At 35.9% G+C, this 22,665-nt stretch overlaps 4 protein-coding genes across 6 annotated transcripts in view; 3 read left to right on the top strand and 1 right to left on the bottom strand.

Moving 5' to 3' along the window:
* The first annotated feature begins 845 nt into the window (after window positions 1-845).
* Window positions 846-5,335, top strand: LOC119490496 (small integral membrane protein 4). Its single transcript, XM_037773938.1, has 2 exons — window positions 846-1,160; window positions 4,878-5,335. The coding sequence occupies exons 1-2, from the start codon at window positions 1,010-1,012 to the stop codon at window positions 4,967-4,969; spliced, it is 243 nt and encodes an 80-aa protein (XP_037629866.1). The 5' UTR covers window positions 846-1,009; the 3' UTR covers window positions 4,970-5,335.
* ognb (osteoglycin, paralog b) lies at window positions 5,126-7,108 on the bottom strand. The gene is made up of 6 exons (XM_037773937.1): window positions 6,926-7,108; window positions 6,741-6,816; window positions 6,301-6,465; window positions 6,008-6,210; window positions 5,817-5,909; window positions 5,126-5,660 (listed from the first exon to the last, which is right to left on the bottom strand). The coding sequence occupies exons 1-6, from the start codon at window positions 7,022-7,024 to the stop codon at window positions 5,490-5,492; spliced, it is 807 nt and encodes a 268-aa protein (XP_037629865.1). The 5' UTR covers window positions 7,025-7,108; the 3' UTR covers window positions 5,126-5,489.
* Window positions 7,109-10,539: 3,431 nt separating this feature from the next.
* LOC119490475 (14-3-3 protein beta/alpha-1-like) lies at window positions 10,540-15,883 on the top strand. Its single transcript, XM_037773908.1, has 6 exons — window positions 10,540-10,717; window positions 12,189-12,485; window positions 12,607-12,730; window positions 13,445-13,608; window positions 13,872-13,967; window positions 14,058-15,883. The coding sequence occupies exons 2-6, from the start codon at window positions 12,192-12,194 to the stop codon at window positions 14,112-14,114; spliced, it is 735 nt and encodes a 244-aa protein (XP_037629836.1). The 5' UTR covers window positions 10,540-10,717; window positions 12,189-12,191; the 3' UTR covers window positions 14,115-15,883.
* A 173-nt stretch (window positions 15,884-16,056) lies between these two features.
* pabpc1l (poly(A) binding protein, cytoplasmic 1-like) overlaps window positions 16,057-22,665 on the top strand; it is a 20,527-nt gene continuing 13,918 nt past the window's right edge. For 2 of the 3 annotated variants that reach the window (XM_037773894.1, XM_037773892.1), the window contains exons 1-6: window positions 16,057-16,214; window positions 18,746-18,948; window positions 20,767-20,960; window positions 21,642-21,757; window positions 21,908-21,994; window positions 22,384-22,523. In XM_037773894.1, coding sequence (XP_037629822.1) covers window positions 18,756-18,948; window positions 20,767-20,960; window positions 21,642-21,757; window positions 21,908-21,994; window positions 22,384-22,523 — 730 coding nt within the window. In that variant the 5' untranslated portion in view covers window positions 16,057-16,214; window positions 18,746-18,755. The remainder of the gene's footprint in view (window positions 16,215-18,745; window positions 18,949-20,766; window positions 20,961-21,641; window positions 21,758-21,907; window positions 21,995-22,383; window positions 22,524-22,665) is intronic. The other variant, XM_037773895.1, reaches the window with a different exon arrangement.

Genomic DNA, 22,665 nt, shown 5'->3' with positions numbered 1-22,665 from the left:
ATGCACAAAATGGTGGAATGCCTACAGAAACCCTTTTAATTAATTATTTTTGTATTTATGAAAAGAAAAAATATATATATAATATAATAAATAAATATATAATAAAATAAATAATATATAATATAATAAATATATATATAATACAATAAATAGATAAATAAATATAATAAAATAAATAATATGATATGTAATAATATAATATAATATTAAAATAATATATATATATATATATAAAAAAACTTTAGCTGTTTTTTATGTGTATTTTCTGTATTTTGTTCTTAATCTAACTGCAGTGTTCAGTGTGACACATAACCGGATGTTTGCACAACATGCCAGGGTGACTACAGTCTCATTATGTGTCAATAGTTGCTCTAATGCGGTTATGTTACTTATGCACAAAATGGCGGAATGCCTACAGAAACCCTTTTAATTATTTATTTTTGTATTTACGAAAAGAAAAAAATAATATATATAATAATATAATAAAAAAATATATAATAAAATAAATAATATATAATAAAATAAAAAAATAGAATAAATATATATAATAAAATAAACATAATATATAATATAATAATAAAATAAATAATATATATATATATTTATATATATGTATAAAAACTTTACCTGTTTTTTTATGTGTATTTTCTGTATTTTCTTCTTAATCTTACCGCAGTGTTCAGTGTGACACATAACCGGATGTATGCACATAAACAACCGGATGTTACGACCCTTCTCTTCTCTTCCTCAGTGCGTTCGTTTTGTACACCAATGTCGAGCTTCCGTATGTTCCTCTTTACATTCTAGAACACCGCCTGTCGTTTGCTTTACGCCAGGTTACAAAACGAGCTCACCCTCTCCTCACTGCCAGTTGCTCTTGTATGTAACAAGTTTAAAGCAAGGACATGTTGTTAAAAGCACAGACTGCATAAGAAAGAGCAGAGTTTCCCTGCTGTATTGTAGACGGGTTATATCCATACAAGACTTCTGTGTGTGTCTGTACACCAGGATGTTTACTAGGAGTAATAATATCAGATATATACTGAGTCTTGTGCCGGGTAAACGTCTTGGGACGTACCGGTTTCTCCCCATCTTCTTCTGCATAGGAGGCGTCATGGAGTGGATCATGATCAACGTGAGGATAGGACACGAGACTTTCTGTGAGTACAACTTCACACAAATTGAGTTTATTTAAGACAGTAAAATATTATTTTTTACTTGTAAGCTATATAAAATAATATATCCTTGATGCAATATACACCTGAAGTGCAACTACCTTTGTTTACATTTTATTTATTACATCTACCCTACCTATTTTACAAGTGCAATTAACTCTGTTTACATTACATCTATTTTCATATTTTATACTATTAGTATAACACTTCTGTTTATATTTATTTATTACATCTATCCTAACTATTTTTACATGTGCAATTAACTCTGTTTACATTACATCTATTTTTATATTTTATATCTCTAGTATAACACTTCTGTTTATATTTATTTATTACATCTACCCTACCTATTTTACAAGTGCAATTAACTCTGTTTACATTACATCTATTTTCATATTTTATACTATTAGTATAACACTTCTGTTTATATTTATTTATTACATCTATCCTAACTATTTTACATGTGCAATTAACTCTGTTTACATTACATCTATTTTTATATTTTATATCTCTAGTATAACACTTCTGTTTATATTTATTTATTACATCTACCCTACCTATTTTACAAGTGCAATTAACTCTGTTTACATTACATCTATTTTCATATTTTATACTATTAGTATAACACTTCTGTTTATATTTATTTATTACATCTATCCTAACTATTTTACATGTGCAATTAACTCTGTTTACATTACATCTATTTTTATATTTTATATCTCTAGTGTAACACTTCTGTTTATATTTATTTATTGCATCTACTTTATATTTCATACCTCTAGTGTTATACCTCTGTTTATATTTATTTATTACATCTATCCTAACTATTTTACATGTGCAATTAACTCTGTTTACATTACATCTATTTTTATATTTTATATCTCTAGTGTAACACTTCTGTTTATATTTATTTATTGCATCTACTTTATATTTCATACCTCTAGTGTAATACCTCTGTTTATATTTATTTATTACATCTACCCTACCTATTCTACATGTGCAATTACCTCTGTTTACATTACATCTATTTTTTATATTTTATACTTCTAGTATAACACTTCTGTTTATATTTATTTATTACATCTATTTTACCTGTTTTATTTGCTTTATAACTGTGTGTGTGTTTTACCTGTTATATGTTTTACCTGTCTCGTTTAGTCTTGTCAAGTATTTGTTTTAAAGCCCTGACCAGAAGTGGCAACTGTGAATCTCGTTGTATTTAATACAATGACAATAAAGCTTTCTATTCTATTCTATTCTATATAAACTAGCTGACGTTAATATGATTACTTGTTAGCCCATCTTTTGAGTGTTAAAAACAAATAATAGACCAAAAACTTGCTAAGTGAGAGCCTTAGCCAGCCAGTAGCATTATATATTATACCACGCCAGAGTATGTTCATTACTTTATGTCTGGCAAAGCTGCTTCACTTGATTTTAAATAGTTTTAACGATGCAAAACTTGCCATGCTGCATGTTTCAGTAACTTAATATGGTCCTACTACTGTTATGGACACAACAACAACACCCTTGTTGACCTTTCAATTAATATGTCCTCTAACTTTCCTCCCCTCCTCTGCTCCTCCACTCACTGTCGTTAGAAAATGTGGAAAAAGTGAGAGAAAGATGGAAAAACAGGCATTTTTAAGTACCCAGTACAGACAGTTAGATGCGTCATGCAGCTGGAGGACACTGTATGTACTAAAGCTGCTGAAAGAGAAATAAATATCACAATATATCTTGACTCAGTACCACATTATCTATGAAGTTGATATTTTTATGTTATTTCACCCATCAGCAGCTACTACTCATCATTTCTTCTTATTATTCTTATGTGCAATACTGACTTAAATTAACTGTACAATACGTTGTGCAATAATTCAACTGTGCAATACTCTGGCACTAATACTGCAACTATACTGTACATTACAATAAATATTCTTATTTAATTCATATTTATACTATTCTTGCATTTATATTTAACACACTTAATAGATCTCACTTCTTAGCATTTTTGATTTACTTACTGTGGTTATATATTGTATGTCTTTGATGCACATATATGTATATATTTGTTATATTTGTTATATGTCTAATTGCTTATTTCTATTATTTATTTATGTTACTCTAGATATATTGAGTTATATATTGTATTAAGTATTATGTACATTTTACATACTCCTTTTATTTATATTGTTCTAATATTTCTTTATGCTTATATATAAGGGCAACTGTAATGTAATTTCCCCCGGGGATCAATAAAGTATTTCTGATTATGACATAAACTACACGTGGGTGATATTATTTCAAACTAACAAATCATCAGTGGGAATTTATATCATTAGACCCTGATGCAGACATTCAAACCATGAAAAGATACTGTACATCATTATAATATGACAACAAAAATCTGAGATGATATTGAGAGGATCATCACCAGTGGTGGAAGAAATACTGAGGTTCTTTAGCAATACCACAATGTAAAAGTAACCTTCCATTCAAAATGTTACTTAATGTACTTCAAATAAAAAATAGAAGTGTGTTTATTGTTAAGATATATTATTATTTATGTTTTTTTGTATCAATCAACTCATTTCATCTATAAAATGTAAGGAAATTTAGAAAAATTAAATGAAAATTTTATTAACAGCGTTATAACCTAGAAAAGCAGCAAATCCTCACATTTGAGAAGCTAGAACTAAAGGAGTTTGGGCATTTTTGCTTGATAAATAACTTAAACAGTTAACCCATCATCAAAATTGTTGCTGACTAATTTGCTTTTGATCGACCAATTAATTAATTGACTAATTATTTCAACTCTAATATATTATATCATAGGACTTTAAGTCTTGATGCATTCATCTTTAAGCAACTTTTTTAATGTTGTATCTGGTAGAGGTTGAGCTAATTACCTTATATACTGTTTAGTACTTTACAGTGCATCATAATTTAGAAACTGATCACATGCTTTGTATGTAAAATGTACGCATGAGTCTTCAAAGTAACCTCAAACTTAGTACTTTAGGACAGTATTTTCCACAGCTGCACATATTTTTTGATTTTGCATTAATATCTCTGTAGCTACACCTGTAGAGAGTAAGAACATACCGGATCACTCAAAAGATTTAAAAAGGAAAATAATGTGTTTCTACTCTGACTGGACCCACATCCATTTATTCCAGATGTGCTCAAATATGCCATTTCAGGAGTCAAGTCCTCTCGTGTTAAAAAAAAAGAAGCTGCCCTGCATATTTGATCCTGTAGTATTCTGAGGCCATTTAAGGACACAGAAAATTGTTTTGCTCTACAGAGAACAGACTCTCAATTTCCGTTCCTCAGCTTGCACATTTAAGTAGTTTCTCTATCTGTTGTAGTTGCTCTTTATTCTGCAGGATAACTTATAGGTCTTTTTCCCAGAAGAGAATTTGACATGTCACAGTTGGAAAAGCACAAGTGAATATTACTTGTAAAATATCATAACTCAATTCCAGCTGTTTTGGTTACAGTGTCCTGGTATAGACCTTTTTCCCTGCAGACATTTTGATTTGTCATTGCAGGAAAAGCACAGGTGAAAACAAGTTAACAATAAAGATGACTCAGTTAGAGTGCAGTCATTATTAATATTATTGACCACTGCAGCTTTAACTGTATCAAAGCTGCCTATGTTACATCTCATTTCAGTCTGTTAATTCTGTTTTCCAGATGATGTCTACCGAAGAAAGCAATCAGAACGGGGTTACCAGCAGAAGATAGCAGACGGCTTGATAGCTCCCAATGAGCCTGCAGCCAAGTGAACGATGATCGGATTTAATGTGGACTTTACGTGTCGTCTAAGGACACATTCCTTGGACTCTCGCTCCCTTACTAGTTTCCAACAGGCTGGAATGGACTTCATAGCGTGTTACAACAACCGTTTCGCAATTATGAAGGAGTCAAGAGTGAAAGACTGATGGAGAAACATGCAAGTTTATTGTTAATATGATCTTCAGTTGAAGAAACATTAGCCGTTATAAAACCACTGGTGTCAGCTCAAATGAAACAATGAAATAATCTCATATTGATTTGAATTATAAAAACATTGCATAGCACCTGCCAAGACAAAACAGTCTCAACCAAATTTGAACAAAAGAAAAAAATACAGAGATGTCTTACCTTTGTTTAAATCTGGTTCTGTAATTCTTTGTGATTATAAGAGGTCTTACACTGTACGGTAGATTTGAGTATATAAAAGAACTACATTTTGCAAATGGTATTTTTACTATTTCTGTATCTGCATCCTTCATTTACCTCCCTCGAAAGCATGCATTGGTTATTTCAGCCGTCCCATCCGATAGGGAGAGACTGCAGACAGATGAAGCTGTTGGGGTGGTTCGACAGCGTGACGGGGTTCCCTTCAAGTCTCACCTCGTCCATGTTGGTCCGGATGTAGTGACTGGTGTTACCTTTGCAGAACGTCTCATCTGTTATTGTCGAGATCTTGTTGTTCTGCAGAACAGACACAGGACAAACAATCCAACGACACACAATTTGCCCATCATGTATCTACTACTACTGGCTCCGACCGCAGACTGAAAACAAACAAATAGCTTCTGCAGAGCTTCTCTGATTGATTGCAGTGAATTACATACTGTATGAACTTACATGCAGGTGCACAGCTTGAAGAGACTCTGGAAGTTGGGGCACTGCTGTCAGTTTATTGTTTCCAAGGTAAAGATAAGCCAGTCTTGTGAGTTTCTGTATCAACAAAAAGACCACTGTTATCAAATATCTAAACACATGCAAAGTACATAATGTCTGCAACATTTCAACATGAGATCAGTGGGCTGACTTACTTTAAAAGCAGTTGCCTTTACACCCTGGGTTTTAAGCTGGTTGAAATTGGCATTGAATGACACCAGGTTGACGGGCAGCATGGGAAGTTTAGTCAGTCTGTTATCTGCAAGAGTGAGCTCCTCAAGATTTGGAAGTTTTGAAAAAGCTCCATCGTCTATTTCAGTGATGAGATTCCCAGTTAGGTCGATTCTTCTTAATGTGGCTGGGGGGGAAAAAACAAACAAAACAAACGGAGAAGGCTCGAAAGATGACATTCACTGAGGAGATAACTATCAAAATGACTAATATTTACCCATGTCTGCAAAGTCTTTGTTTCTTATTTTTGTGATTTTGTTGAAACGTGCATAGAGATATCCTGTTTCCTTTGGCAGTGCTGGGATGGCGGACATTTCTGGGGACACCTCCTCACAGTAAACAGATCCAATCAGGCAAACACACAGCAGGCATGTCGGCATCTCTGAAAACATCCCAATGTTTTTTCGTCAACTTTGCACAGAAAAACGTTTTGTTTTTTCCTTATTCTTCTTATAAGTCGACTAATTGGTCTCAGCGATGTGACTGTGCAGCTTAAAACTACACACAGTTTAGCTGAGGACACTTGATCAGCCCCGTTATTACATAATCTGGGCTTTAGCTACATTCACAAAAATGTGGAAGAAAGCCTCAACAAGTGTTGCACAATCTGCTTTGAAACAGTTGTTGAAAACTTCCGTCTGTTTAAACAAACCTTACCGTGGGCTTCTGGAGCTGCTTGGTCAGGGTCGATGTCTTGAACGGTATAGTCTTGAAAGATTGAAGAAGTGACGTTCTGTAAAAAGGAGACATCTTCATGATAGCTGTTCTTTTCCTCCCAACTCTAGATGCATTTCATCCACTCCGCTCATTTACAGTGTTTAAACCCCAAAAGATATTTTTACCCTTGGTTTTCTCGCTTCCATGTATTCGCCTTTTGCTGCAGAAGACAGTATCCATGGGAGCATAACAGATGTGAAAATTAAAGTCCTTAATTGCATCATTGTGTCTTAGTTGCTGGTGAGAGACGAGAGTGTCTGTCTGCTAGGCGGGGATCGGAGGTGCATGTGAGCAGGAAAATTTTCCATCCAGTTTTTGTATTAAGCTGCCAGTATACTGTTGAGTAAGAAAAGGAGACAAGCTTTAACTCAATACATGCTGTGTTTGTGTTGCTGTCAGTGGTCAGGGCGATTCTAAAGACTATATAATGTATTTTTTTGTAGTAAACGGACAAGAAATGTGTCTGTTGACACTGAGCGCAAAGTGATTATTGAAATATATGCAGGCATAAACCTAATGAATGCTGCTTTTACATTTTACTTTAACTGACAAAAGAATGTTGTTACTGGAAAAACGGAGCGGTCCTGAGTTCCAGTAATTGATGGGAAAAATGGGTGTGATTTATGAAAGAAATTGCCAAAGCACGCACTGAACTGGAGAGAGAAAACTATTTTGAATATGTCCCTTTTCATACCTCAGTCCAAATACCAACTCAATAAAAGCAGTTAATGTGCTCTGTGTCTTTAGGAGAGGGCTCTTCCCTTATTAGAAGTGACTCTATTTCTGAAAGAACAGTCATTTTTAAGGGTGATGGAATATTTTTCTTTTGTTTGTTTATAAATCAGTTTGCCATAGATGAGTTCTGGTGTGCAGTAGGGCTGGGCAATATATCGATATTATGTTGATATTGTGATAAGTGAAAAGAGATTAGATATCATCTTAGATTTTGGATATCATAATATAAGTGTTGTCTTTTCCTGGTTTTAAAGGCTACATTACAGTAAAATGGTGTGATTTTCTGAACTTACCAGATTGTTCTAGCTGTTCTATTATTTGCCTTTACCCACTTAGTCATTACATCCACATTACCTGTGATTATTTATCAAAAATCTCAATGTGTAAATATTTTGTGAAAGCACCACTGGTCAACCCTACAATATACTCGTAATAGTCGTGATTTTCTCCACATTGCCCAGCCTTAAGGTGGGCAGCTGTATCCTTTTTCTGACCTATGATGAACCTTTTAACATTCAAGCATCTGAACAGTTACAAAATGTATCTTCAGCAGTTTCCGTTAGACAATGTAGTTTTGTTTCTTAATGAATACAGTTACCACCTTTTCTCTAACAGACATGGCTTAACATTATGTGAAGTATTAAAAAATCACACCTGGGAAATGTACATGCTTCCTCTCTGCAGACAGATAATACAACCGCTACCGTTACAACTACTCTGCATACAGCGAATAGCCACTTATCACCACTCACTCTCAAATATAGTGCTGAAACGATAAGTCAATTAATCGATTAGTTGATCGGGCAGAAAGTGAATCAACAACAATTTGGATTAACAGTCAATCACAAGTCCTTTTATTGTGCAAAAAATGCCAAACAAGCTCTTACGCCAGGCAAGCCTTATTTGCCTCTATGCCTTATTTTAATAATTTTTATCTTAATGAATGTCACCCTTTATTACACTTAAAGTGCTTCAGTAGCTATTTTATTACTGAGTCGGTCCCATCATTTTTCAAAGGTTGGGTAAACTTTTTATGTTACACTTTGTGTTCCCCTAGACATCATGTTAAGGTTACAGACAGGGAATAAAATTAGCACCTGCCACCTGCCAAATACAGGGTAAATGTTGGCTGTGGCAGGTTAAAATTTCAGGTAACCTGCTACCATTGCAGACAGGTTTTCCTTATATTAAGAAATATTATTTTTAAAAAGCAACTCTAAAGCCTTAATTAAATATAGTCATGGCATTAAGGTTACATGATATATTCCAAAATTCTACGATCTGGTACCACTGACACAGTGTTTACAATTTTAAAGCGTTCTACCTAGATTTCAGAAGTGGTAGACAACAAAATTGAGTGGCCGGTAGAAATGTTCAGTGACCTGTCACAGTGGCAGGTGAGGAAAAAGGTTAACTTCAGACCCTGGTTACAGATGTTTTTTTTTTCTTCTATTGCTTATGCTCCAGACAGATTTATCACATTCAAGTACCTGCACTGATAAAACGCTGAACTGCTTAGCAAACACTGAAGCCGCGTTCGCTTCCAGAGGTCACACTCTGCGACTGACCTTTACTTTGACCTTTCTGTGCAAGATGCAAAGCAAAAAGGGGATTTCTCGTATGTGTAAAGAGCCACAGCTACTAATGAAATGTATCCATACAAATAACACCCAATAAGAGGTAAACAATTATCCTGTCCATAATTGTTTATATAGTTATGTAATGTGTGTTTAAATGCAGGCATGTTAAAGCAGAAATGCTGTGCCCAGTCTTGGATAATGTAAAACAGGGGTTGCCCAGAGGATCAGCAGCTATAATTATGTTTTAATTAAGTTTAAATGGAAAAAAGCCTCCTGTAACCATCTCTATGAAAATAAAAAAAATTAAAATTAAAAAAAATTAAAAAATCCGTACAAATACAAAAATTAAATAATTAAAAATCCGTTAGCTTATGAAAATGTGATTTTAATTTAGTTTGAATGGAAAAAAGCTTCTATAAGAATAAAAAAAATTAAATAAAAAAAAAATTAAAAATCCGTTAGCTTATGAAAATGTGATTTTAATTTAGTTTGAATGGAAAAAAGCTTCTATAAGAATAAAAAAAATTAAATAAAAAAAAAAATTTAAATCTGTTAGCTTATGAAAATGTGATTTTAATTTAGTTTGAATGGAAAAAAGCCTCTATGAGAATAAAAAAATGTTAATAACATTTTTTTTTAAATCTGTTAGCTTATGAAAATGTGATTTTAATTTAGTTTGAATGGAAAAAAGCCTCTATGAGAATAAAAAAATGTTAATACATTTTTTTTTAAAATCTGTTAGCTTATGAAAATGTGATTTTAATTAAGTTTGAATGGAAAAAAATCTATTAGAATTTTTTTTTTAATCCGTTAGCTTATGAAAATGTGATTTTAATTAAGTCTGAATGGTAAAAATCTCTATGAGAATAAAAATATTCAAATTCAAATTTTTTTTAAAAAATTACTTAGCTTATGAAAATGTGATTTTAATTAAGGTTGAATGGAAAAAAAGCCTCCTGTAACCATCTCTCTGAGGATAAAAAAAAATTAAGAAAACGTTTGCTTATGAAAATGTGATTTTAATTAAGTTTGAGAATAAAAAAATTTAAATAAAAAAAAAAAAAATTTAAAATCCGTCAGCTTATGAAAATGTGATTTTAATTAAGTTTGAATGAAAAAAAAGCCTCCTGTAACCATCTCTATGAGAATTACAAAAATTTAATTTTTTTTTTTTTTTAAATCCGTTAGCTTATGAAAATGTGATTTTAATTTAGTTTGAATGGGGAAAAAAGCCTCCTGTAACCATCTCTGTCTATGAGAATTTAAAAAAATTAAATAACATTTTTTTTTTTTAAATCCGTTATCTTATGAAAATGTGATCATAAGGCGCACAAAATGTGTTATATATAATAATGTAGTTTCTACAGTAATGCTCTTACTGAGTGCATGGAGCAGTGGTTGCATTACGTAAGGGCAGATGTGTGGTAGAGAGAAGAAGAAGAGGAATCAGAGAGTGGCAGCAGCAGCAGCAGCAGCAGTGTAGAGCGGAAGTGGTACTGCCCTGAACTGAACGATACGCTGAGAGAGACGGAGAGGACGGAGGCTGTGAATTGTCCAGAGAGAGAGAGAAAAAAGCAGGAATAAAAAAAAGTCGCCAATATTGTAAGTGTCTAAATAACATCGCACTTTACACACATTTACACATACTATAATGCTGTGAGTAATAATGCGTCGGTGGCTGAGCGTTTCAGAGACGGGCCTGTATTCATCGTGTCTGGTTGGATCCTGTTTGAGAGGAGAAGCCATCATGATAACGGGACCGAGCTAAGAGGCTAGCGGAGTTAGCTTAGCATTAGCTCGCTGCTTAGCATCGAGCTAATGCTAACGGATGCCATGACACTTTTGTTCTGACAGTGTCTCAGCCTGGGCGGGCCGTGATACATACAGCTGTTAAAAATGACATTTAACCATAATATAACGCATTACAGTGTAATATTTTAGTGTATAAAGATTGTTAATAAAATACTAAACGTGGATTGACGACACTATAACCGTGTTTTTATTTTATTTTACCCGGAAAGTGAGTCGTTAGTGTGCGTTGGCCTAAGCTAATGAATGCCGTTATATATATAGCGGGTTCACATTAGACGACTAGTTAGCCTCTCTCCACTTACGATTTGCGTCATCATAAACACGACAAGATTAGCATTTAACTCACCATTTAATCCTGTTAGGGTTCGCACAATAAATATAGGAGTAAATTATGATTAAAACGACGACATTAACGTTGACATCAGGTATTGAAATGTACCATATATTCCGCTAGCATTGCTAGCAACATATAAGGAAGAGGGAGGGCATTAAAAACCTGCTTGGTGTAGCTTTAGTGTCGACTGAAATAACATTAAAACAAGCCACTAAACCCGTTTTATATATCATATTTATATTGTTTATATTCCATTCTACATCATGGTAGATGTTGATGAAGTGGATTCAGTCATATGTAGTATAAATTAGACGAGAAAAGGGATTGGCACTAGCCACCTAGCAGCTACATCCTTAGCTAGTAGTGATGTGTGTATGGTTGACCCACTTGCCAAAGGGCCCAGTCCGCAATGCTTATCCTCACTTTCCATTGGGTGTCTTTTGCTTTATAAGTCCTAAATAAAATCAGTTCATAACACACAAAGTTCATAAATAAATAAATAATTCATACGACACATTCTCACACTATAACATATCTTATGCTGTATATGTTCTTAATATGCCCTTGTACAAAGTATTTACTAAATTATAATTTATTATTTTAATGGAGCTTCTCAGCAAAAAGCAATTTCACACGATAGTACCTGTATAACCAGCGTGACAATAAAAAAATCTTGAAAATGTCTGCTGAATGGACAATATGGACGGGTGTTTTTTTTCTTTAATCTTATTTATTGTATGCCTTATTCTTATTTTACTTACTTCTGTTAGAATCTGTGCTGCTGTGCAACTGTAATTTCCCCACGGGGATAAATAAATAAAGTGCTATCCTATCCTATTGTGGAACATTTCTTCCCTTGTCTTTTTTTTTTTTTTTTTATTAACTTCACACACTTTACTTCTATTTTCTTTTTTCTCTTAAATCTAGAAAATGGATAAGAACGACCTGGTACAGAAGGCCAAGCTTGCTGAGCAGGCTGAGCGCTACGATGACATGGCTGCAGCTATGAAGTCGGTGACAGAGCAAGGTACGGAGCTGTCAAACGAGGAGCGCAACCTGCTCTCCGTTGCCTATAAAAATGTGGTAGGCGCACGTCGCTCATCCTGGCGCGTCATCTCCAGCATCGAGCAGAAGACTGAGGGCAATGACAAAAAGCAGCAGATGGCACGCGAATACCGGGAGAAGATTGAAGCTGAGCTGCAGGAAATCTGCCATGATGTGCTCGTAAGGGTTTTTTTTTTTTTTTCTGTGATGTTTAAAAAAAGTCCTTATTCAAACGCTTGTAAAAGAACGTGCTTAGGTGTGTAATTTAGTCTGACTGATCTATTTAACTTGTTGTCTTCAGGGGCTACTGGACAACTTTCTCATTACCAATGCGACTGCTGCTGAGAGCAAGGTGTTCTATCTGAAAATGAAAGGCGACTATTATAGATACCTGTCTGAGGTTGCATCTGGGGATACTAAGAAGGGTAAGTGATTAACATTATGAATTTGTGCTGTAGCAAATGTGCTTAAAGCAGCATTAATTAATGTTTTATAATAACAATTCGTCAAATAACTATGTGAAAGTAGTGATGAGCCCACAGAGTATTATAACCCAACTCTGTCATCCCTCTCAGCTCTACGAAGCGTCTTTTAACAAATTTTTGTTTTTACTGCCCGCAAATTTATTATTTTGGTTCACTCTTACACCTCTCATCAACTTTGTTTCCAGCAATGGCAGGCAGCTGTTTTTTTGTGTGTTTTTTTATTTAAGCAAAATAAAGCAACCCCCTCTGACATACAGAAGGCAGGCTACCTGCCGTGCACCAAACAGCAAACTGACAAAGTTGGCCCCTAGCTAGTGAACACAGTGGCGCATTTAGCACTTAAAGAGCCAGATTTTCAAAACTAAAAGGAGAGTGAATATTGGACTTACATATATTGGAATATTGGACTTACATATGCTAGGCATTCACAAAGATGACTCCAAATTAATGCTGGTGTGGCTCCCTGTCAGCTCAATATGTAATAGGCAACTGTTAGCTAACACGTTTGCCATTTCAATTATAAGGTGACAATACAGTATGTCATTGTTGCTTGCTTGTTTGTTTTGCTGCCCCCAGGTGGCCAAAACATCAATTAATACTGCTTGAAAATGTAAAAAGTGAAAGTTAATTTCTGTTCTTTTTTTCTCCCTAAAGATACAGTGGATAATTCCCAGCAAGCGTACCAGCAAGCTTTTGACATCAGCAAGGGGGAGATGCAGCCAACGCACCCTATCCGGCTTGGCCTGGCCCTCAACTTCTCAGTCTTCTACTATGAAATCCTCAACAACCCGGACCAGGCCTGCGCCTTGGCTAAGGGGGTATGAACTGAAGTCTTATGTCATAGTTATGAAACTTTTATAGGAAAACTGTAATTTTTTAATATTTTAAGACAATAAAAATCACAAATAGCCAGTACATGTACCTTGGGTACATGTGATTACTTGCTTACATTGTAAGGAGATTTTGAGCTATTTATTTTTCTAGCTCAAAGACTTTTTTGCATAGTCAGTGCCACATAATGTTTAGAGGATGCTGCTGGATTATTTAAGTTTAAATAACAAGTGTAATCTTTGGGTTTCAGGCTTTTGATGACGCCATCGCTGAACTTGACACTTTGAACGAGGATTCTTACAAAGACAGCACCCTGATCATGCAACTACTAAGGGACAACCTGACTGTGAGTTTTACTCCCCATGCTGTTTTGCCTCTGATTGATCGTGGTGTATTACTCAAAACAAATTATAACTTTTTCTTTCTCTTTTCCCAGCTGTGGACATCAGAAAACCAGGCAGATGAGGGAGAGGCCGGAGACGGGGAAAACTAATGGAATTGCACTGTTAATCCACCTACACTCTTATCTTAAACACAGACAGCTTATATACATCCCCCTCCACTCCATCAGCTCCTCCCACTTCTGTATGACAAGCAGCCTGAATTGCTCCTGACCAACTAGTTTACCCCTCTCAGTTCTCTGTGAGGTGACAGGGTAATTTTCAGTTAGCAGATTCAGTCACTTTGTGGAAACATGTTGTATTGATTAGTGAGTCCATGTTGCTGTTGTTTTTATCGGCGTTGTGTGTATGTCTGTATGTAGCGAGAGAGCAAGTGTGAAAGGATGTGAAAGATTGTGTGTGTGTGGTCTGGGGGGGAGGGGGGTGTTGTGAATTCTAATCGTCCTTCCAAATCCCTTTGTCCCAGCTAGTTTGTTGTGCATTTTTAATCCCTTTTTTTTTTTGTTACTTTCTTATTTGTGATTCCTCATGATATTTACAATAGGTTTTATTGTATGGTAATTAAACTGGCAGTTGATTTCCACCAAACACTGTGATGGTAGGCGTTCCATTTACTTCACAACCCCAAAACAGTTTTTGTGTTTGAATTTCCAGACACATGTACAATCCTGTTAATTAACAACCAACCGCAATTCTGCTGTGGGCTCATACAGAAAGGAGGCAGGCTGTATTGTGACACTGACATCTTGGTGTAATGCTCCTTGATCATGTTCACAAATTCACAGTTTTTAAGTTTTTAAGGGATCCCTTAAATTGTCATGTTAGATTTGTTAAGACATTCCACATTATTAGGCTTTTGGGAAGGCAGTGCTCCTTTTTTTTAATTTTTAACTAAGTATGGATTGTCATTGTAGTTACATTACTCACTGTTCAGGTGCTGCTTGATCTCAGTACAATGAAAATTGTATGTGCGTAAATGTGGTTCCATGTATTTTGCAAGATTGACTATCATCTGTATGTAAAACCTAAAGTAACCTTTTATTGATGTTAATTGAAAATGTCTTACCACACTGTATCAACCCTGCTTGCAAAATATTCCTCTTTAAAGCGGTTGTTTTCTCCCCCCCAAAAAAATCTGTGCCTGGCTTTCTCTCGCAGCCTCTGTGGCAGCATCTGCTTGTTGTTTTTAAGAAATCTCAAAGGGAACGAGTAAGACCAGACAAACTTAAATTTGCTAAATCTTGACGTCAGTTTCTACTACCCAGGTGCATCTCTCTGCTGTTAAAGATGGCTGGTGTGAATGCTTGCCTACAAAAAAAAAATCAGGTCTATTTTGAAGGTGCAATTTGGAGAAGCCCAATCCATCACTTTGGAAAGAAGCTCAGTGTCACAATACCATTTATCACCACTACATTCCACATATTGTAGTTGAAGACACCATTCCACATTATAGCTGACAGTCTGTTTTACTCTGACAGTGCTCCAATGAATTGAAATAATCTTCTGTTGAAAAAAAAAAAAAAATCATGTCAGTTTATTATTATGCTTGATGAAAATGCAGTTAGTGAATGTGGAACGAAGCCTGTCTGTATATCAGGTATCTACTTGCTTTGTTTTTACTGACAAGTCTTATGGCTAAAAAAATTGCTTCTGTAACAGTCTATTACCCAGTGCACACACGTGGTTGTGAAAATTTTAGAATAGCTCTAAAAAAGCAATGACGAAATGGAGATAAACAAATGGTTGGTGTAATTCTAGCTTTGTGTTTATGTATCTTAAAACCATTCTAGTTTCACTATACATGTAAGAAATAGGAAAGTGTCAAAGACCATTCAGTGAAATAAAGTTTCGTTTAAGATAACAGGCAAATTACGTCTTCATTTTTGTTCATTAATTTCATAAAAAAATAGCTTAAAATCAGTGGTGACAAATTGTGGGTGGGCTATGATATCAGGTCCACTAGAGGGCGAAATAAATATGATTTTTAGGGATTTTATTTTTTAGATATGCGAGAACTAGTTTTCACCGCGGAGTCAGTTGAACTCTGCCCTCTCACGACGGTACGCGGAGGAGGCTGCAGGTGTTCCACGGTCATAATTAAACGAAAATAAGCGCCCGCCCATGTGGAGAGAGTTGAACTAACAAGCTGCTACACAGAGACTCATACATCACTATTTAGCTATTTAAAAACCGTAAGTAACCTTTAATCTTAAACGGTTTGTTTAATGGAGATTTAGTTACTGCACCTGCTGCAGGTATCAGCTAGTTTTGATGTAAAAGTGCTCAAGAAAAGGGTGTAAAGTTACATTTAGCATGCTTAACTTTAGCTAGTTGGTAACAAGCCAATTGATATTTTTTGAACTTTCCTGTTGTCCTAGCTAGTCCACCCTTTTAATTAACATACATAATTTATATTTATTTGTTAGGGTACACCTAGCTAGCTTAAATTAATATAGTCTAATAAATCCTACATTAGTTAAATCCTATCCTGCATGAAGGTTGTAATGTTTTGAAACAGTTTTAGAGGTGTTGATTAGTCAACATTATGATTGTTTTGAAGGGGCTGTGTTGAACTGTATTGCATTATACAGAGAGGTGTGCGTTATACAGAGAGGTGTGCATTATACAGAGAGGTGTGCATTATACAGAGAGGTGTGCATTATACAGAGAGGTGTGTATTTTACAGAGAGGTGTGTGTTTTACAGGGAGGTGTGCATTATACAGAGAGGTGTGTGTTTTACAGGGAGGTGTGCATTATACAGAGAGGTGAGGTGTGCATTATACAGGGAGGTGTGTATTTTACAGAGAGGTGTGCATTATACAGGGAGGTGTGCATTATACAGAGAGGTGTGTGTTTTACAGGGAGGTGTGCATTATACAGAGAGGTGAGGTGTGCATTATACAGAGAGGTGTGTGTTTTACAGGGAGGCGTGCATTATACAGAGAGGTGAGGTGTGCATTATACAAAGAGCTGTGTATTATACAGGGAGGTGTGCATTATACAGAAAGATGGGCATTATACAGAGAGGTGTGTATTATACAGAGGTGTGCATTATACAGAGAGGTGAGGTGTGCATTATACAGAGAGGTGTGTATTATACAGGGAGGTGTGCATTATACAGAAAGGTGAGGTGTGCATTATACAGGGAGGTGTGCATTATACAGAGAGGTGTTTCTAAATGTTGGTCTATATCTTACCCTCATTGTCATACGTCATCTCTACTGTCTGCATGGTGATTTAAAAAAAAAAAAAATTCATAAAAAGCGCAATCATATTTTTATTTTGAATTCACACAAAACTTCTTCCAAACAGGGACTAAGATGATATTTCAGTGCAGTTGACTAACTCATTTATTTAAATTATCATCAGGTTTCATTTTTAATGTTAAATGTGTTGTCAAAAGTTGCCACATGTCCAGCTGAACAACTCTAGTATAGGTCTACTATACGAAGCAAATCTTTGCTGGGATGGTGGAGTGAGTGAAATATACATTTCAGTCTTCAGAAGTGTCTAATCCTTTTGTAAATGTAGCCTATATTGTCATATTAGATGGCACAATGCAGTCTAATATATGATAAATGGGTACTGTAGATAGACAGAGGAAAAAAGGGTTCCTGTTGATGAATAGATACTGTAAATCTGTATGTTGTCTGTATGTTTTTGCATACATTACAGCTCCATACATACAACATAGTTAAACATTTTATAAAGCTAAAAATGCGGTGTGTACTATATTTACACTGTATCCCAAAAACATGCATCATTCTGTGACATTTTATGTTTTTGCACACATTGATGATGTCACTATCATCACCTCTCTCTGAAATTTTTTTTACAATTTTGTGCAATAGGAACAGTGGGATCTGCATTTGCATTTATAACAGTCCCTGTAACATCCAACATCATAGCACTACTTTGAGAGGTCACATATCTTTGCAAACTAAATAAAGTATTGACTGAGTTAATCTTTGCATGTAAACTATTAGTTAAAAATCAATACAGTGATTTTGAGAATCAATACAGTATCACAAAACATAATATCCCAATATCTGATATTTTCTTACACCCTTAACCTTCATGACGGTTGTAATCTTAAGCTTTTGTTGAAACTGTATTAATATTGATTCAGCTTTGTGGTCATTTTGGAAGCTGTAGCTTGTGCTATTAAATTGCGTTGCATTATATTTTAGGGGAGTTTGTTGTAAATTAATGATGTGTGTTCTTATGTAACTATGTGATGCCAATCTTGCGCTGCCATTTCGTCCAGATGTCTCTTGTAAAAGAAATAATGTATCTCAAAAGACTTCCTGGTAAAATAAAAAGATAACATATTAATGGACACAACCTAAGACCTTAAACTTTGAGTATAACTGACCTGTTCAGGTAGCACCCCACCTCTCACCCAATAGGTGTATGTATGGATAGGGTCCAGCCCCCGTGAGCCGGCACAGGTTAAGATCAGAAAGTGGGCATATTAAAAGGTCTTTCTAATATCACTGTAGCCCCAGAAATGAGCTTAGAGAGTGGAATATGATAACCTAAATTTAGAAAATTGTTGCAAAGCTGTTTGTATAGGTTTGCATGGGATGTAGCTCGGAGTACCTACTGTGATAAACTGGCTACTCGGAGGATATAATCTTTATGATTTTCAAAATATTGCTTTATGTAATATGTAAAAATGACGCTATGTAATACTCACAACATTCTTCTTTCTTGAACTAGTTGTCCCAAGATGAACAGCAGTGGACCAGCGTATCCCCTTGCTTCTCTGTATGTAGGCGACCTACATCCTGATGTGACGGAGGCAATGCTCTACCAGAAATTTTCTCCTGCTGGACCCATCATGTCGATCCGTGTGTGCCGTGATATCATCACCCGCAGATCTCTGGGATATGCCTACATTAACTTCCAGCAACCAGCTGATGGTAACGTACCCATTTTGGCCAATTCAAACGTTAAAAAATGCAACAAATGCAATTTTTATTTTTAATCACTGGAAAATTAAATCAACACACTTAAATGTTTCTCAAAGTAATACACTGGATTAGCCACTTTGCAACATGGTGCCACCCACTATGGATCTACAGCAACTAGAAGAGCGGTTTTCAAAGTGGGGTCAGGGGGCCCCCAGGAGTCCTTGAGCGGGGTCCCCAGCAAAAAGGGGAATTTATTTTCACTATAATTCCATCCACAAGTAACACAATGACAGAATGTATGACTGTTTTGCTCTTGGGTTTCACACACTTTGTCCAAAATCACTCACTACCCACTATATAGTGGACTATATAGGGAGATTGCCATTTTGTAGTGTTGTCCGAATGTATAGTGAGAATTATTATACCCTATGTAGTGGACTCAAAGTATCCCACAATGCACTGTGAAAAGAAGGGGACAGTGATGGTCACTAACCGAGCACTATATACCATCATGCATTGCGCTGAAGGAAAAATGGCAGACGGACAAGAGGAAAGAGAGCAGTGCGATTGAGACAAATTAATGCGAAAATTATGCATTTAATGTGAGCAGAGCAGCGCATCATGACACAAACGGCTACAAAGTACGTTGTATTTTTTAATTTGGGAAAATACGCTTATTGCCCCACATTCACAACGGTTAATTCTTACCTTTCACATGGCACATTTTAATTGTGCGACAGCAATGGCGTAATTAACAGCTCAGAGAAAATGACCTGAGTAGTGTCCGAAGGTGTTTTTTCATATTCTCATTTTGCAGATGAGCTCACTATATAGTCCTCTATATCTGGGGTTCTCAACCTTTTGTAACTTGAGGCCCATTTCTGATTAATACAAAATTTCCGAGGACCACCTTCCCAAGTAAATGACAAACTGGGCTATAAATATGTGTTATGCCACTACCAGCTGTAAAGATCCACATAAATATTCAGCTTACTCTCACCCATCAGCGCTTGCCATCATGAATCCAAAGTAATCAGGGTCATATTTCCTCACCACACGCTGTGGAGCTTTTACTGGTGCAGGGTTGTCTCCAACATCACTTTTTCGTTTAAGAAACTGTTCCATTTTTTGTCACTGCATCCAAGAACGTTAGCTATGTCAGTAAAAGGGAGACTCGTGGGTACCCATAGAAACCATTTTCATTCAGATATCTTGAGGTCAGAGGTCAGGGGACCTCTTTGAAAATGGCCATGCCAGTTTTTTCTTGCCAAAATGTAGCACAAATTTGGAGCGTTATTTAGTGCTCTTTCCGACAAGTTAGCATGACTCGGTTGGGAACAATGGATTCCTTAGGTTTTTTAGATTCATATGATACCAGTATCTCCACTCTAGCTTTAAAACGGAGAAACTGAGCCTGCTACAACCTTTGAAACACAGAATAGCGGCCTCGGATTTTGAAGAGGTCTATCTAACCATTTGGAAGTACCTCCGTGGCCCACTAGATGGTGCTCTAAGGCCCAGTGGTTGAGAATAGCTGCTCTATATGGTCCTCTACATAGAACTCTCTGGATATTGAGTAAAGAGTAGTGAATGATTTTGGACACGGCCTTACCGTAATATACATCTAAAAGCAAAAATCCTGTCAGATGAGGGACCCTGGGTCAGAGTCTTGTCAAATGGGGGCCCATAGTTTAATTTGTGTCAGGTTAGGGGTCCTTGTCGTGGAAGTTGCCTGATGAGTGGTGGTGCTTTATGATAAATAGAATGAAAATACTTTTTATGACTAAAAGGAGGACTTGATAATGTTTTATTAATATTATTTTTTAGCGGAGTGCGCCCTGGATACAATGAACTACGATGTTATCAAGGGTCGGCCTATCCGAATAATGTGGTCTCAGCGTGACCCAGGACTCAGGAAGTCTGGTGTGGGAAACATCTTTATCAAGAACATGGACGAGTCTATTGACAACAAGGCGCTGTACGATACCTTCTCAGCCTTTGGCAATATCTTGTCCTGCAAGGTAAGTGGCCTGGTCATCCTCTGATTACTGACTGTATGGTTGACGTAGCTCTCTGCTCTTATTTGTTCAGCTGATAAAAGACAAGACATTACATATGATAAATTCCATACAAAGGCACAACAAAAACTCACGGTTTAAAAAGACTATAAATTGGTGTCCTACAAAGAGACAACTATATCAATGTCTCCCTAGCTGGGATTGGTAGCATGTAGTACTACACCCTATGTTTAATAAGCCCAAGAGGATTTCCAGTATTGGAGTAATGACTCCTGCAGCCACAAACATTTCACTTACACTACACCAAGCAATATTCTCATAGCACCATTATAAGCTACTTGAAGTCTCTGTAAGCTGCTTTTCTGAAGTCTGACCACAAGTGTGCAGTATAGAGTGGTGTGCAATATGCTCTGAACAGAGACATGCTCACTCCATCTGTTTAGAAGCTAAACTTAAGCTAGAGAATGTTTGCTTGTGCATCATGCGGCGTTGCCTATAAATATCTCCATCTGTCATTTGTTCTGTAATAAAATGTCCAATATATTTTGCCTTATTACACACACTAAAATTATCAGACAATTTAAAATCAGAAGATTTTACACATTTAAAACTCAAATGAAAGGTGCTTTTTTTGCAGCAAAAGCTCTGTAATCTGCATGATTTTTAAGTCCTTTGTCTTTGTAGGTTGTTTGTGATGAGAAAGGGTCCAAAGGCTATGGATTTGTTCACTTTGAGACTCACGAGGCCGCAAACCGGGCCATTGCAACCATGAATGGGATGCTGCTGAATGATAGGAAAGTGTGAGTAACCTAAATACAATCTAAAAAGTTGGCAAAAATGCATTCTATAAAGGAAGTTGAGGCAAAGAGTAGTGCAGAATATATATATGCATGTTAACTATATAAACTGTGAATTAATGCTGGATGACTTTTCCATGTTTTTTTGCTCAGTCAAAAGACAGGTAAACAGTTGGAATCTGGCATTGTCAATCCAAAGGCCCACTTGCTGTGGGGAACATGTCAGTTGTCCCTGCTTAGGTCAGTGAATAAGTAGGAATTGTGTGTAGGTTTGTTGTCTTTGTGTGTATTGTGATTTTAGGGCTAAACAGGCAGAGCAAGATCATCAGAAAGCTATTGTGTCTATACAGTGTAGGTTTTTCACTCACAATGGAAGGAGGAAGATTCATATTTGTTCTTAAATATGATCTGCTGTGAACAATATTTACTGAAATAATTATTTGTGTTAAATACATGTTTTGTCACCGTTATGTCTTCAAGTTGTTTGTTGATGTGTTCTTGATGTTTGTCCTCATCAACGGTCTTGTGGCGTTTTTGATGTTGTGTGCTGAAGCCAAAGACAAACTTATTCTTGCTTTGATATCCCTTCGTTATTGTCCCTTCGGTGATGGGTTTGATTCTGTCCGCAGTTTTGTTGGCCACTTTAAGTCCCGCAAGGAAAGAGAGGTGGAATTTGGCACCAAAGCTATGAAGTTCACCAACGTCTACATCAAAAACTTTGGTGAAGACTACACTGATGAGAAACTCAAGGAAATCTTCTCTGCATTTGGTAAGAGAGCACATTTTTTAAATTCATTGTGTGTTGCTCTCCTACTCAGTTAGAAGCCTTTCTGTGATGAATTGTTTGCCACAGTTGGTAATAAATTTGTATAACTATCACTTTGCATATCAGATAGTTACAGACTGTTTTG

This window comes from Sebastes umbrosus, chromosome 6 (assembly GCF_015220745.1).
Source record: "Sebastes umbrosus isolate fSebUmb1 chromosome 6, fSebUmb1.pri, whole genome shotgun sequence".
NCBI classification, from domain to species: Eukaryota; Metazoa; Chordata; class Actinopteri; order Perciformes; family Sebastidae; genus Sebastes; species Sebastes umbrosus.
This window is presented reverse-complemented; position numbering and strand designations above follow the sequence as displayed.

What these genes read in the sequence shown, in the direction of transcription:
- LOC119490496 (XM_037773938.1), top strand. Translation starts at nt 1,010, where the DNA reads ATGTTTACTAGGAGTAATAATATCAGATATATACTGAGTCTTGTGCCG. An exon ending in GATAGGACACGAGACTTTCT is followed by an intron (nt 1,161 to 4,877) that starts GTGAGTACAACT and finishes TCTGTTTTCCAG; the next exon opens with ATGATGTCTACCGAAGAAAG.
- ognb (XM_037773937.1), bottom strand. Translation starts at nt 7,024, where the DNA reads ATGATGCAATTAAGGACTTTAATTTTCACATCTGTTATGCTCCCATGG. An exon ending in TGGAAGCGAGAAAACCAAGG is followed by an intron (nt 6,817 to 6,925) that starts GTAAAAATATCT and finishes TCCTTTTTACAG; the next exon opens with AACGTCACTTCTTCAATCTT. An exon ending in TTCAAGCTGTGCACCTGCAT is followed by an intron (nt 5,661 to 5,816) that starts GTAAGTTCATAC and finishes TCTGTTCTGCAG; the next exon opens with AACAACAAGATCTCGACAAT.
- LOC119490475 (XM_037773908.1), top strand. Translation starts at nt 12,192, where the DNA reads ATGGATAAGAACGACCTGGTACAGAAGGCCAAGCTTGCTGAGCAGGCT. An exon ending in CCTGCGCCTTGGCTAAGGGG is followed by an intron (nt 13,609 to 13,871) that starts GTATGAACTGAA and finishes TTTGGGTTTCAG; the next exon opens with GCTTTTGATGACGCCATCGC. An exon ending in TACTAAGGGACAACCTGACT is followed by an intron (nt 13,968 to 14,057) that starts GTGAGTTTTACT and finishes CTCTTTTCCCAG; the next exon opens with CTGTGGACATCAGAAAACCA.